This window comes from Hevea brasiliensis, chromosome 7 (assembly GCF_030052815.1).
Source record: "Hevea brasiliensis isolate MT/VB/25A 57/8 chromosome 7, ASM3005281v1, whole genome shotgun sequence".
NCBI classification, from domain to species: Eukaryota; Viridiplantae; Streptophyta; class Magnoliopsida; order Malpighiales; family Euphorbiaceae; genus Hevea; species Hevea brasiliensis.
In genome coordinates this window covers 101,358,204-101,374,914 of record NC_079499.1, presented here as the reverse complement: position 1 = coordinate 101,374,914, position 16,711 = coordinate 101,358,204, and the positions used below count along the sequence as shown (strand labels likewise).

Sequence of the window (16,711 nt, the reverse complement as noted above, 5' to 3'; positions counted from 1 at the left end):
ACTTGCTGATATGAACACCAGCATTTTAATTACGAAGCATCTCGAAAGGCCTCCTGTTTTGTCAAGTAATTAAAGAATAAGCCGAAAAATCTTCCATATCCTGACAACGTAATGTGAAGTTACATAGAGATGTACTTTGCTTACAAAATGCAAAGAAAATTTGATAATAAAATACCAACCCATATATATACACATATATCATAAGATCAGAGAATCAGTAACTTTCTTGGTTTCCAAAAAATTAATCAACAGGAGAAAATAAAATATTTCAAAATGTTTTTTTTTTCTGTTATTTAATTCTATTCTTGGCAAGCAATTCATGGCTTGGTTGGTTAATTTTATGCACGAGAGTAGCATATTTTATTTATTTTAAATATTTAATAGTTTCAACTTCAGGGCTTCATTCAGAGGAAAGTATGAAGAGGGAGTAGAGACCAACATCTGTCTAATCATGTTCACATAAACAGGGAAGTCCACTGTTTAAAAAAAATGAGTCCACAGTTCAGCCTATGTGGTAGGCCAGGTGGCTGCCTCAGAGAGACTGGAAGCTTGGCCAGCAAATTCTGGGTCGCTGGACACGTGTGACAGTTGTTCAATTTTGTTGTCTTCCATAAAAATTGAATTGCAAGTGTGAACAATAATGCAATATGAAATTTGAAAGAAATGTTGTTATTGGCTTTATATATATATATTTTTTTTAATTGCTCGTGGATGAGGGAGCAAGGAGATGCTTCTATCACATAGTTTAAAATAATATATGAAATTTTAAATAATATATAATTTAAAAAAAAAATAAATAATTTTTTAAAATTTTAAAATTAAAATATAATATAAAATAAAATTTAGAAACAAATATATATTATCCAAAGTGGGTGCAAGTACAGTGATAAATTTCCAATTATTGATGTGACGTAGTTTAAAATTATTTGTAAACACAAAAGGAAATCAACTTAAGAAGAAAATGTCTAGTCTACGCTAGGAGTCCACTCCATGATTGTCAATAAACGAAAAGATAAATTAAATATAAATTTGAGAAATCATAAGAGACACATATACATATATAGTGAATTAATTAATCGTGTAGGAATTAAGTAAATGAAATAATTTTAGTTCAATAATAATATGGAGCTCATATATCATTTGGTGATTAGATTGATTTACGTAATTCATAATAATAATAATAATAATAATAATAATAATAATAATAATAATAATATTATTATTATTATTATTATTATTATTATAAGTAGTATATTCTTTTTTCAAAAAAAAAAAAAATGGGGAGCTTAGAGAGCTTATGAGTAGGATGAAGAGGCAGGTGTGGCTAGCAGCCAGCAGCATAGAGACGATGGATGGGGAAAGGGATTTTACTTATAAAATTTTGGAGGGAATGTATAAACCTAGTCAATTAAAAATCAAATAATTATGCTTTGTAATAAAATTCATCGTATTTTATATTAAGATTTACTATTATTTTAGTGATGCATAAATTTTTAATTGACAAGAATCACTCGCAGCAGCTGGTTTTGCACAATTGCAAAAGAACAAGTGGGTTAGGTTAGAGCTGTTGGTTTCGTTTCAGATTACAGGGGGCGTAGTCACTGGCTAAGCTCTCATGACTCGATGCTCGCTATTTGCTATTTATATAAAGCTCGAGTTTCGGCCTTTTGGGTCCATAAAACTCCGTTTCAGATCCATTTTGGGAAATACTGCTCTTCCAGAAAGAAACTAACCGTGGGTTTGGAGGTCTGGTCCGGCATGTGACCCTTGATACGTGGCATAAGCCCACGTAAGTTTTTATCAGCCAAGGTATGTAAACCGGTTAGCTGGCAGAGAAGTTATGGAGGACGGCTACTAGGCTATAACACTGGGCGGGGACCCGTTGGTGGGACCTGCTTCAGGATTTCGGGGGCTGGGACAGAGGGGTGGGCCCTTATCTTCCCCATCACCATGTGGGTCCCAAATTTTGGAGTTTAGGAGTGGTGGGTACATGAAGCTCGCTCGTCCGTTAGTGTCCGTTTCCAACTATAAATCGACCATTCGCCTCTGTCTCTCTCACAAACGCACATTCTCTCTCTCACTTCTTCTTCTTCTTCTTCTAATTATTGTGGCCTGTTTTTTGCCTTCTCTCTGCCATTTGTTTTCTTCTTTCTTTCTATATAATCTTCAAGTTTGAAGAGTCGTAAAATAAAGCTCTCTGTTTTCTTTCAACTCCTCTGCTTCTTCTTCATTTCTAGCTTAGAATTCAAGGTATCATTTCCGTATTTATTGTCTGAAATGAGCCTGTTTTGATTCTTGAATGATTTCATCTTTTTTGGTACTTTCTTTATACTAAAAAACAGAGCGATTTTGGATTTTTTTTGTAGAGGCATTAGAGCCAAGATGACCAACCAAAATGTGATAGCGTCCGAACCAAAATCCACCATCAACTTGGCAATCACAGTGCACGTGTCCGGCTCCTCTATTTTCCCCACCGCCGCACAGAAGCCGCCCGCAGCTCAAAAGCCCCCCGCCGCTCCTGGTGGGTTCATCTCCATTTCAAGAAAGGACCTTCTGAATCTTGAAATCAATGGAGCGGCAAGGTTAAACGCCTGGGTTGATTCAATGAGAGCCTCATCTCCCACCCACCTCAAATCCACACCTTCTCTCACTGACGACCAAGGCTCGTGGGTTGTGAGTATTAAGAACGGAACAGAAAATTTTATATAAATAAATAAATAAATAAAAACACGAAAGTAATATGGATTTTTGGTTTTGGCAATGTCCAAACTCCAAAGACGATTGATCCAGCTTGTTTTATAACATTTGCAGCTTCATCACCCATCGGCCTTGGACATGTTTGAGCAGATAATTGAGGCCTCGAAAGGGAAGCAAATAGTGATGTTTTTGGACTATGATGGCACCCTTTCTCCTATTGTTGATGACCCAGATCGAGCTTTCATGTCCAAGAAGGTGAAGCCTTTGTCTCCGTTAACTACAGTTCCCTTGGTGTCTGATGTCTGGCAATTACAAGAGTCATTGTTTCTAAAGTTCCTTCTTTACTTGTTTAAATTAGATGAGAGCAACAGTGAGAAAGCTTGCGAGGTGTTTCCCTACTGCTATAGTGAGTGGGAGATGCAGAGACAAGGTACATTCCAATCCAGAGCTGTTTGGTTTGGTTTCTTGCTGCTGCTTTGAATACAAAAATTGATTTGTATCTTTCTTTTTTTAGTCTTCTGTTGATATTTCGTATTCTTGTGTTTATTATAGGTGTATAAATTTGTACGATTAGCAGAGCTGTACTATGCTGGAAGCCATGGCATGGACATTAAAGGACCAGCAAAAGGCTCCAAATACAAGAAAGTAATTCAGCTTTAGCTCCAGTGCTGGCTAGTGTCAATCAAATAAATAAATAAAAACAAAACCCATGTACTTTTTCCTGTTTGTTTTCTCTGTTTTCTCACTATCTCTCCACTCATTCTTCAGGGAAGTGAAGCTCTCATATTCCAGCCTGCAAGTGAATTTCTACCCATGATCGATGAGGTATATTATCTTGGCAAACTTTGTACAGAAATATTTGATAATCATATAAAGAGAAAGGAATTAACAATGGATTAATCTTCAGGTTTACAAGGAATTGATAGAGAAAACAAAATCAACTCCAGGGGCTAAGGTGGAGAACAATAAGTTCTGTGTGTCAGTCCATTTTCGATGTGTTGATGAGAAGGTAGGAAATAATAGGGAATCAAATCAATCACAGTTATCTGTTATATACTATATGTATACTTTTTCAAGTGTAATGTTAACTAACTTATGCATGAAAATTACAGAAATGGAGTGAACTGGCCCAAGTGGTTAGGTCAGTCTTGAAAGACTACCCAAAGCTGAGACTTACTCAAGGGAGGAAGGTGTGACGTGGCAACTAATAATTCGTTTAAATTTTTTAATTATTATTTTTTGAAAAACTTTCTAATATTAATATTTTATTTTATAAACAGGTACTGGAAATCCGTCCTACAATTAAATGGGACAAAGGGAAAGCTCTTGAATTTTTGTTGGAGTCACTTGGTGAGTTTTCTGTGGCATTACTCGTCCATTTATCAACTTCATTAATAATAATTAAGACGTTATTATTTAATTTGATTTGATTGTCTAAAAAGAAGCCACCTCCACCCACTAGATTACTTTATTCACTAGATCTTAATACTATATTCGTCACTGGCAAATCACCTCTAACTCTAGTTATATTGCTACAGGATTTGCCAACTGTACCGATGTTTTCCCTGTTTATATTGGAGATGATAGAACAGATGAAGATGCATTCAAGGTATCCAATGTTTAAATTTTACTATTTTTCATTATTCATTTTTTTTAAAAATTTTGATCTTTATGGCTAATGGTTATATGGGGTTTTATTTATTTATTTTTATTGTGAATAGGTATTAAGAGAGAGAGGACATGGCTTTGGTATCCTAGTCTCTAAATATCCAAAGGACACAAGTGCATCTTATTCTCTACAGGAACCCACCCAGGCAAGTATTTTTGCCAATTTATGCACTTTTTTTTCCATATATACTTTTGCATGCCTATACAGTTTATAGTTAGCTTATGTACATTTGGAATATTCTTGCAGGTGATGGATTTTTTGCAACGTTTGGTAGAGTGGAAACGAGTCTCCCTGCAAGGGCAGCCAAGGCTGTGAAGACTAAAGATCGAGCAGTAGAAAATTTGATATATTTATATATATAATTGTACCCACCCCTTTAAGAAATGCCATTAAGGGTGGAATGAGACTATGTAATTTTCTTGTTCCGTAGTTTAAAACAACTGGACAAGAAAAATAGGCCCAGAAAAAAAAAAGGGTTAACTATTTCTTGGATATTTAAGGCCTTGTACATCTTGTAATTACCCGTGTACAAAGGGGTAAAGACTTGTAATTTTGCAAGGGTTGGCTAAATAGATAGAGAAATTTTACTTTCTCTCTTTAACCTTTTCTTGAGCATATGTCTTTATTTATTTATTTTTTAAATTTCTGATGAGCAAGAAAAATTTATTAATAAATAAAGAAGAAGGGGAAAACCAGCTGTGGAGTAACCCAGGATCAACAGGTCCTCCCCCTTACAATCACCCACCTATGAACTACAAACCACATGCCAGTGAAAAAACTGCTTTACAAGAAAAAGCAAAAGAGACAAAACCATGAAGGGCAAGAAAAGAAAGAAAACAAGCTAAAGAAAAGCATGTGGTTTTTTATGATAGTAACGAAAACGTTCTAGTAAATCCAGAAGCTTCAATGTTCTTTTTTCCATTTTTTTTTTTGGTGGGAATTCCTTTTTCCTTTTATTATTGCAGTTAGTTCTATGAGCCAACTTTTTTTTTTTCTAGAAAGAGAGTCCTATATAAATTCATTTTTTTTTAGAATTTTTTTTATAGATTTATAGTATTCGTTTGTTTTATAAAAAATATTTTTTTGGAATATATTTTTAATATTTTTTAGTATTTGATACTAAAAAATAGATTCACTATTTTTTTAATTAAAGAAAAAATTAAATTATTTTCAATAAAAATAACTTTTTCTTTTCAAAAGAAAAAGTTATTTTTTATTTTGTAAATTTTTATAATTTTATTAAAATGTAAAAATACTTATATACACATAATATAAATGTATATCATTAATTTAACATTATAACTAAATAATAAAAAAATTTTCATGAAATAGAAAATATTTTCATATTTAAATTATCATCCACTAGATAAACGGAGCCTTAGTTTCAACTGTATGTCTCAAAGATGACTCCATTACCATGGAGTTAAAATTCATTGATTCTTATTAAATAAATAATGGTGCTATTTACTTCTATAAATTTTTAAGTTTCAAACGCAATTATGTGCACAGCATCGATGAATAAATTAAGACATCTCATTAAACATCCAATTAGCTCCATACAAAATTCAAGAATAACATATAAAAAAAAATTAACCAAATGGATTGTTAGATTGATGGTAATATTATTAGGGAAGCAGCTCATAATGTGTAGGTCAAAAGGATTTTTCGAATGTGCAATGCAAACCTCTGAAATGTTTATTATAACCAAAATTATACATCATTAAGTCGTTCTTGCTTACATTTGATGTATATGTTTATTAATTTATAATTGATATATTATATAAAAATATGATGAGTCTTATTTAGCAACATGATAGGTCCTACCTAAAATCATGGTAAGCTGATTTCTTATTAGGTTTGGTGTGCAAATTAAGTTATACACCTAAGTACATTTAAGATTTTTTTTGAATCATTGTAGTCAAATGTGTGAAAATTTTGTTACAAGTTAGAAAAAACAATAGAGAGGCAGCTTCGACCTTTAGGCTACCACCTTCCAAATACGATGCCTCTAGATTCCCAAGGTTAAAAACTTTAGGCAGCTTCATATATTAGAGAGAGAGAGAGAGATGTTAAGCATCATTCTATAGAAAGGTATAGGAAAGGTTGTGTTTGGTGGGATGGAAAATTAAACTCCTCATTACTCTTACATGAGTACTAAAGAGTACCAAGCACCAATCTAATTCTTTCAATTAATCCCTCTACATATATACCTCTAGAGCCGGCATGAGAAGATAATGCTAAGAAGAAAATCCCTATATTTACTGAATTTTTCCTCCTTAAAGCCCTTTTTTTCCTTGCATTTTAGCTAAGTATCAAATTGGAAAGGGCTTCATCTTTCCAAGAAGATAGGTAGGTAATAGGTATGTATAAATGCATCAATGATTTTATATCATAGGCAACTTTAATCATATTTATAGCACAGAATCAGTCCTGTATAATAACTATACATCCTTTATGATTGACATTAATAAAGTTCAAATAGAGGGATATATATATATATGGTCTGGTATCTAGCAAAGGACACTTATAGCAGACGCATACAAATACCAGAACGAGCAATATACGCAATGCAAGAAAGGAAAGAAAAGAATAAGAAAGGAAAAAGGTTAATCTGATAGACATTATCACAGCTCGCTGACAAACACTTAATTTGGAGATAAGATCATCTTAAGCATTTATGATTGGATCAAAAGAGATTTGTGGGTAATGTGGAGGCCCCATTGTTGAGGATCAAACAATCCTTCTTTTAATTTACTTTTAATTTTATCTGATGCTGAGTCAAAAGAACAAACTTATGAGGTGGATCATCCAAAAGATGATGTACCTTGCCATCACATTTTAGTTTTTCTTTATGAGATGCTCCATCTTCACTTACATCTCTATTTTAATCTAAATCAAGACAGATACCACTACCTAGCATCCATTGGATTCTCCATTTATTCCCCTCTCTCCCTCAAGCTTGGATTACTCACTGAGGGTAATTAATAATATTAATTTTTGTAACCTATTTAATAAACAGGTGCAATTCTAAGCTATATTTATATTCATAATGCACGTACTAGTTAATTGTCATATCAAGGAGGTTTTTGTAATCTTCTCCAATTGATATCATAGATCCATAATTGTTGCAACATAGGGAATTCTAGATTCTTGTAGGAAAACTGCCATTCTTTTTTTATTTCTCAGATTTCAAGAAAGTATTTGTTTTTCTTTTCTTTGGAATAGTAAATTATGAGACCCTTAAAAACTAATTTGTTTATTACAATGCCAAGCAACTGGCTAGGTTGGCTGTGCTCAATTACTCAAAAAAGCTTCTTTTTTTTTTTTTTTTTTTTTTTTACTACAATTTATATGATCTGTGATGAAATGCAGCTAGTGTCTATTTATAATTAGGACTATGCTTGCCATATCTATTAATTAATCTATTTTGGTTGTCTAATTTTATATGTCTCCTTTTGCGCATACCGAAGATTGGCATACAACCTTTTATCAGACAATGGAAAGAAAAGATTTGGAGCAATTTTAATATGCTTTAGAGATACCATTTTGCAAATAGAAAAATGAGAAGGCACCATAATAGGACATGAGTGACCAATTTAATAATTTTTGGTGAAGCAACTTGATAATTCAGTCAGAATTCTTATGAATTGACTAGATAATTACATGGTTCAAATGCTGGCATGGGTCTCAGTTTTTTAATGCAAGAAAGAAGCATGCACAACAACTTCATTGTAGGAAGATTATTTATGGATGATCTTTACAAATCCCACAAGCAAGAAAGTAGTCTATCTCCATAAATATTTATATAGGTATTAGTTAGAGGCTACATGTACGTGTTAGGAAACTAGGAATTGTACGTAATGTGATGGTTAATTTAGAGACATAAGAAGAGGGTAGGCCTGCCTGCCTAATGATATCTAAAACTTATGGATCGTGGGTTAATTTTTGTTGCTTCATAAGGAGGGAGAGGGAAGAAAAAAGCTTTTTTGGGTAGGTTTTTGAAAGGGAAACCCACCACTACTAGGTAAGAGAATCTATGGTTGAATGAGGAGTTGGAATCCACTTAAGGTGTTGTTTTGATGTGAAGAAAACACATGTATATTATGGAATAGAGACACAAACATGGCTCCAACCTTTGACAACCTCGTTTTCTTTTGGACGTGGAAAGATGGAGTCCACTAGGTTCAACACTCATCATTGGTGCCTTAACTGAATTAAACTAAGCCCTTTTAAACTTCAATTATTGGTAGAAAGGGGAACAGATCTGATGCTCTGTCCCCAATGCAAAACCAACACTAGCTTTCTCTAATTAAATCATGCATGTATCCTCTTTTTGCTCCACCATTCATGGCTTCTTCCCCTGTTCAACAAAGCTCTCTCTCTCTCCCTCTCTCTCTCTCTCTCTCTCCCTACACACCTATTTTAGATCTTATGCTCAGGCTCAGCCTTATTTATATATAATAATAAATATTTGATGCATTTTAGATTGTGGTCACATTTGAATTCTTCATGCTTCCACCAACTCAAACCTTAGAATATATAAAATTAACAAGATCTTTCATGTGGACGGCTACACCATACCCATTATAAAATATAAATTATGATCACATATATTTATTTACCATATTAGTATTTAATACATAGCTAAAACTCGATTTTTATGATAAAGACGCGGCTTGGAAATGGAGAAACATTGAGACATTGTTGTGTCAATGTTGAAGCTGGCTTGGGATGTTCCTGTAAAACAAAAGTCGCCTGTTGTGGCGATACAAGAAAGATTTTCAACACTTGTTGATCTCGTGAATCGGTCCCTTGCGCCTTGAGAGTCGAGCCAACACCCCAGAGGAGAAGAGGGCGGCGGCGTTGGTGGTTTCAATTTGTCTTGGATTATCATATATAATTACTGTTTTTTGTATATTTGTATTTGTATATCCTTGTCAATGGGGCTACACACTAGCGAGAGGTGCCCAACTCATGGTCACATGGATCCCCATGTGCCCCAGATGCCATTGTTATGGGGAACAAATGAATAGAACCTGCAGAAAAAATGGGTCACTGGCCGACCCTTATGTATCCCTCTGACACTCGAAAGTGATTGATGAGAAATAAGACGAATAATTGGGAATGTGTTTTTGGGTCACTTCTTTACTCTGTGCATGAATCCAGTTTATCACTATAGCAAGCACAAGGACAAGGGGAGGTGAGGAAGGATTTTTAGACCCGTGCAACTCCTATTGATTGAATCATGCAGTTACAATACAAGTCTTCTAATAATATTAAACATACATGGAAACCAGAACTATGAAAGACAAATTGAAAGTTCAATCATGATGTCTTAATCTATCATCCCATCATCCAACTATCTAATGTCACAGAATAAGAACAATAATTCGATTCTGAAATTGATCGAGTAGCTAGGTAGGTAGGTACACTAATAAATAAGTTGATCCCTTTTTCTAAAGGAATTTATCTCTTCTGCCCATTACCCCAATCAATGTGACAAGAAAACTTTGGAAATAATAGAGAGCAATGGCATTTGTCCCATCCTCACATCCCTGCAATCCATGTATATATTCAGTGTCAAAAGTTGTATATGTGGTCTTTACTCTTCATACATAAGATAATAAGAATTTATTTTCCTTCACTTTCTTGTCCTTTCTCTTTCACTTCAAGAACTCTAAAGTCAAGATGTATTTTGTCAAAAAGGCATTTTACTTACTCCAACTTCTCCATTAATATATTAACCAAAAAACCCAAAAAGAAAATGGTGAGAAGGAAAGTTGAGTATATTTTGTCAAGCCTGCTTTAATTGTAATTGATGAGAATTAAAGGAAATGAGAATTTTTAACCATGACTTTGTGGCTTGATAGAGAGAACACAAGTTTGTAAAAAAAGAGTAGGGCATAGCTGCTTTCCAATCTCCCTATAATTATTAATTAACAAGTTGTAAAACAGGTTTTTGAAAGGAAGAAAAGGAGCATATATATCCATTGAGCAGGCCTGTTTTAAAGTTTTTCCATAGTTCATTGTTCTATATATATAATGACTAATGCTCTTTTGAAGTTTACTTCCCTTTAATTCAACACTTGTTTTTTAAAGTACCAACTTTCTTTAAGTTACCTTCTTTTTATGCAAAGTATCAAAAAATATCTAATACAATAATTGTTGTATATAGCTGCTTTCTTCTTCACATCTTTTCAGGGAAAAATGACAAATAGATTATTGCATGCATGTTTGGGGAACTGGCCTTAGTAAGAGACTTATTCTTGGACTGAATACATAGCTAATCTTCAGTTAAAGAAAAGAAATCAAATTATCTATATTTGTCCAAATTATATATAATATTGATAGATTGGAACCGAATAGTGAATCCTAAGTTTTCCTAAATCTTTTCATTGATAAAATTAATCTGCTTATTAAAAAAATTATATGCAAGCGGTTATTTTTTTTTTAACATATCTAAGACTTGCTAGCTAATAGCTTTCTTTGACACTTAAACTCAGATGGGCTACCAAAACACAACTAAATTTGGATGGGGGAAGAGGGTCCTACAGGAAAAATATGGGGAGTTGACACTTGACAGAGGCCTCGAAATAGGTAGCATTTAGGAAGATAAAACAAATTATTAATCATTTTCGATACCGAGGCCATATGGGTGTCTGACGCTGCATAGTTGGCCCATTGGATTACAAATCTTGGCCACTTATACAACAATGGGTTTTGTCATTTACTATAACAGGACTGTCATATTTTGGGCCCTCGCTACTTGCTAGTCCAAGAAAATTTCATACCGTTTAGAGTGCATTTGATAAAAAATTAAAAAAAAAAAGTTATTAAATATTACCCTTGAAGAAATTTTTATACCACTTAACGTGTGTTTTAAAGAGAAAAGTTAACTTAATCTCTTTAAAATACCTTAACATTAATAAATGGTTAAAAGTTACAAGAGTAACAATTACCATTTGTTAATTCATGCCAAATGCTTTTAAAGAGAGTAGTTATTAACCTATACTCTACAAGATTAACATTCAACTTCTAAAAAATATATAAACATTAATGAGATAAAAAGTTAATATAGTTTATTTGAAATATCCAAATAATATTAAAAAAGAATTAAAAGTTACAAGATAATTATTGTTTCTAGCTAAACTCATACTAAACACCTCTTTAGAAACTGTGCCAAAAAAAAAAAAAAGCAGAAAACAAAACAGCATAACCTTCATTGTAACACCCCTAATTTTTAAATTTATTATTTTATGGATAAATATTAATATTTTATTTTATTTAAAATTTGAAAAATTATTTGAAATTTTTTCAGATTTTAGAAATCAGGTTCGATTTTTTGAAAATATAAAACTTTGATATTTTAAAAATTAATTTAAAGACCATGTGACAAAACTAAAAATATATTTGGACTCTACGAATTTTTTTGAGTTTTTTAGAATTTTTTCAGAATTTTTGGACCTCGTTTTTTATCTCAGGGCAGAGTAAAAATTCAAATTTTTGTATCTCAAATCTGACCGGTCGAATAGAACTAGACCGAGTTGGACCGATCGAATCGGACCGGCCCCTTCCCTTTTTCTTCCCCTTCTCGCGTTGCGTGACCCCCTCCCCTTCTCTCCTCGTTTTCTCTCTCCTCCCTTCTCCCCTCACTGGCTAGCCACCGCCCCATCCCTCCTCAGTCGCCGACGCAGTTCCCTCACTTCTCCCTCGCCGCCGGCAGGCCTCCAGGCCGTCAAAAATGTCGCGCAAAACCACCCCTGCGCGCGAGCGCACCGCTTCACTTTCCCGGGCCGATTCCGGCCATCCGGCCACCAATAGGACCGGATCTTGTCCCAAAATACTTCTACACCTCGAGAGCTTTTTATAGACACTAAGAACACTAAAATCCATCGAGCGGTTTACCCAATTTTTGTCTGAAAAGTTTTAGCCCATTTTGACTTTTTGGCTAGATTTCTAAAAAACTGTAAACTCCACCAAAAATCCAAGAGTACCGGAGTGCTCCACTCATCGAGAGTTTTGCAGTAATACTCATTTTAAATTTTTCAGACACCGTTTTTTGGTGGGTCTCGCAAGACTTCAAAGTATTTTTTTGAGCATTAAATGAGTTTAGAAAATTTTGTAAAAATAATATACTAACCCTCGTGTTGTGGGCTTCGCGTAGGTATCTTCAATTCGTAAAAATTCAATAGTTGCTCGTGTCTACAATTTCGGGCCAGGCAGACAGGCTATAGAAAAAGTCTCCGAATTCAGATGTCTCGAACGCATCTCCAGGGTTGGAATTAACATAGGTAAACCTGAACCCTCATTTTCTTAATTATCTAATGCCTGATTTCAATTAAAAATCTATAAAATATTCGTAGTAGGTTAGAAAAATATAATTCCTTTTGCTTTAGCTCTATAATATTGCTAAGGGCCACGAGGTAAAGTTTTAGAATTTTTGGAGCTCAAATGGGTAGTTTTTGCAAAATGAGTAATTGTAAAGACTAAATTATAATTTTTCAAATTGTGGTTATTGACTATTTGGATGGGCCCAAGAAGGGGCCATATGATGTGATTGAGTTGTGGATGTGTGACATGTGGATATAAAAGTGCATTTTGAATCTTTTTTCAGGTTGGGTAGGTCCTAGATATAGGGGAGACTCTGCTGGATTTTCGGCACGACTTAGGATGTTTTTGATCTTATCCAAACTTATATTGAGTCAAATATATTAAAATTTGTAATGAAATTTTGTTAGGTAAGCCAGGACAGTTTTCCTCCTCCGTCCAGCCACCGCAATGACCGCGGTTAAGTCTGTGAGTAAAATATTAATTTTAATTTTAATTTTGATATTATTATATGTTCAAGCATGCCCATGCATCACTTATAAATATATATCTTTGTAGTTAAACATTAGGCACATTTTATATTGCATTCATAATTGATGAAGTGCCATAAATGTTGTTTGTGGTAATTTGGAGTAGTGTGTGTGCGTTGGCGTGCGTATGGTATGGTATTGGTTATGGACAGGATGGGTAGACATGGCTTGAAAGACACTCGCTGAGATCCGGTCCTTTATAGAGAAGTTGGGGTAGACACGGCTTGAGATACACTCGCTGGGACCCCGCATTTGGTTTATTAAGCGAAAGTCTGGCTTGAGAGACAATCGCTAGCAGAGGTTGGATTAAGAGAGCTGTATAAGGGATCAACTCCCATATATGTACTATTTGAACAGTGTGGGGTGGGTGAGTACTCCAAATTGCCTTTTTACTGCTATGATATGGTTTGTATGAAAACTATGATGATATTGTATTCCATTCCTTAGGATGCATTAGCTTTAGTTAGCTATAAAAATTGTGGTTAAAATTAGTATTTTACTCTCTGAGTCGAACGCTCACTCCTCTTCATCTATTTTTTCAGGTTACAGGAGGATTACTTGTTGTAACTAACCAGCTCTTCTTCTTCGCAGGTCAATTAGTAGTATTTAATAAATTTTGTATAATTGAATTAAATTTTAGACTTCGCATGTGTTAGGAGTATTTTAATTAATTTGGGTCTGTAATATAATATGGTGTTGAATTTGTAAGAATATTAATTGCTTGCATGATTAGATTGGATGAGGGAGCTGAGCTCCCATTGGATTTTATGAAATTATGAGTATGTGGAGGGTGAGCTGAGCTCCCCAATTTATTATATATTGTGTTTACAGGTCGGACGAGTCAAAAACTCCTCGTTAAATGGTCTATTTTATGGCCAGACTCTGTCCGGTTGAATTTTTTGAATTGGGCCCAAATGGGCCTTAGGATTGGGTTGAGAAACAATTAGACTTACTACGGGCCTAGGAGGCTTTAGGCTGATTCAGGTTCTAGTGTCGATCCAGCCAATAGGTTGGGTCGTAACATTCATTGAGATTTTTATTAGAATTCTTATCATTGCTAGTCTAAAAACCGATTCATCTTTTCCACTCATGCTCCTCCCTTCTCTCTCTTCTCTCTCTCTCTCTCTCTCTCTCTCTCAAATCTCCAACAATTTCTTCTTTTTCTACTTCTTTTCACAATTCCCTCCATTAAATTTTTCACTTCTCCCTTTTTTTTAATGTCCACTTACAATAATATCTAAATCTAACATTAAAATCACATATTTTACTTTTAATCTTTTTTTTCAGTGAAGACAACTGTGAGCTGAATCAAGACCAGCCAAAGTCAAACCCAAAACTGGACAGTGTCAACAATTCTAATTCATGAACCGATTTAGAATCACTAGCTCGAACCGACAATTCCATACCAATATTGGCCCAATTCAATTTTTAATATATATATATATATGGTCTCTTTAATTTTTTTTTTCACATTAGAAACTAAATAAATAAAGTCCTATAAACTTATATCTCATAATGTATCAAATATTAATATTATTATAATTTTTAAAAAATACTGAGTTTGAAACTAAGCTCTCATCACCAAACCAAACCAAAACTGAACTATTTTGGTTTAGTTTTTGGTTTGGTTTGGTTTGCTAACAATTATATATCCTTAAATTTTCTTGTACATTGCCGATGTGGAACTCGTTTTCACAATTAATATTCCAATAGAACCAAAATTATTTCAAACCAAAATCAGTCCGAACCATCTTTCGACTTGGAACCAACCCATGACCTAGTTTAGTGGCCGCCATTTGTTTTTTTTTTTTTTTTTTTGGAATGCTTCAAACACTGAATGAATCTGCACTGCCTCATAATTCCAATGCTCTATCTTCTCTATCTCCTCCTTGTTTTTGTGTCAATTGCTTCTCATATTGTATACTACAAATTTGAAAATTTTATGTTGATTTTGTTGGTTTGTCAATTGAATTTATGATTTTATTGAAAAAACTTATTTATTAGGTTTGTTGAATGTCCTTTGCATCTTGTCGTAAAATTGTAAGACTCAATCTCTCTAAAGATTTTAATAGCAACTGACCTTATATAACTTTGACAAATCTATGTATTATTTCAAGGTTTAATTTGAGACCTTAAAATGGAAGCATGATTTTTTCATTAATATATTTTCTTTTTTAATCCATTTGAGATATTTTTGTCTGTTTAAGAGTGTACAATTGGTTGATTAGGTCTCCAACCGAATTGAATTAAGCTAATTGATTAACCAAAGTGTAAAACTATGAGAATCAAAGAGAATCGGAGTTATAATATAACCGAATGCAACCAATTAATTTGGTTTAGTTTTATTTTCTAGTTTTGATATCTTCTGTAATTTCTCTCAAGTAATCAGTAATCACCACATATTCCTTTGCTTTTATCTAATTTTTGACAAAGTAAACCAAAAAACACAAAGCAACAAAACATTATCACAGAATGCACAAATCAAATAACAAATGGAAATCTTATACAAATTCAAGCAACCCACAATAAACACGAAGACCCGAATTTGAAAAAATCAGATTAAGGCCGCAAAAGAGCAAATTAATTAAAACAAATGCAATGGATCATCAAATACAGATTACCAATTTGCCTGCTGATTCACGGAGATCTCATTGGGCTCTTGGATCCCGAAAGGAGGAGGTTAACTCATGATTGGGGAGATGTGGATTCATGTTTTTTGTTAAATGGGTTAGGGTTTTGTGAACATGAGAAAGATAGAAGAGGGAGAAAAATAAGAAATTAATTGATTGAAGAAGAAGAATTGAGAGTTGGAGACCAAGAGAGGAAAGGCAAGATCGAAGAAGAATATGACACAAGTGGAAGGACACTTTTCTCTTAAAATTAAGGGAATAAATTATTTCTATCATACCAAATTATCTCTAAAACTATCAAGTTTGGAGTTTGAGTTTCAATAAGGACTTATCCTTACATACATTAAAAATATTTTTTAAATAACTATCATACCCTTGAAATTCTTTCTTAAGTTCTACACATGAGAAATTGCTTAACTTTTTGTTTATTTTGTTTTCGTATTCCAAAGATTATCACTCTTTTTTTTAACAAAATTCCCAGATGTGGTAGTGTTAATTTCTGTCATGGGGAAATTAGTCCGAGTTCTTGGCTTACGAAAATTGATCATTCTTATGCAAGTGAAGTACATTCAATACTTGGCCTGATTGTAAAAGCTCATATTTAACTTTTAATTTAATTTGGAGCCAATTATGAAAATGAAAGTAATCTCTTCCCCAACCATTTTAAAAAACTTAATTTTGATATGATTGTAGAATAAATTCTCCAAATTTTTTGGATAAAAACTTAATTGAGTTAAGTTGAGCTATAGAATAAATTATGATGATGATAGTAATTTTTTTTATATTTTAATGATTTTTAAAAAGAGATGGATCATAAGAATTTGAATTATGAAAGCTTATAAACATGATTCTACACA

The 16,711-nt window shown here is 33.4% G+C and overlaps 1 protein-coding gene across 1 annotated transcript; it reads left to right on the top strand.

Moving 5' to 3' along the window:
* Nucleotides 1–2,046: 2,046 nt before the first annotated feature.
* LOC110663442 (probable trehalose-phosphate phosphatase J) lies at nucleotides 2,047–4,967 on the top strand. The gene is made up of 12 exons (XM_021822728.2): nucleotides 2,047–2,250; nucleotides 2,367–2,673; nucleotides 2,812–2,952; nucleotides 3,056–3,127; nucleotides 3,250–3,342; nucleotides 3,466–3,522; nucleotides 3,605–3,706; nucleotides 3,810–3,887; nucleotides 3,978–4,047; nucleotides 4,236–4,306; nucleotides 4,419–4,511; nucleotides 4,613–4,967. Exons 2-12 carry the CDS (start codon nucleotides 2,383–2,385, stop codon nucleotides 4,679–4,681), a joined length of 1,137 nt encoding a protein of 378 aa, XP_021678420.1. The 5' UTR covers nucleotides 2,047–2,250; nucleotides 2,367–2,382; the 3' UTR covers nucleotides 4,682–4,967.
* Nucleotides 4,968–16,711: the final 11,744 nt, after the last annotated feature.

Excerpts from the sequence above, each read along its gene's own strand:
- LOC110663442 (XM_021822728.2), top strand. The coding sequence starts at position 2,383 with ATGACCAACCAAAATGTGATAGCGTCCGAACCAAAATCCACCATCAAC. Across the intron at positions 2,953-3,055 it reads GAGCTTTCATGTCCAAGAAG|ATGAGAGCAACAGTGAGAAA; the intron begins GTGAAGCCTTTG and ends TGTTTAAATTAG. Across the intron at positions 4,307-4,418 it reads CAGATGAAGATGCATTCAAG|GTATTAAGAGAGAGAGGACA; the intron begins GTATCCAATGTT and ends TATTGTGAATAG.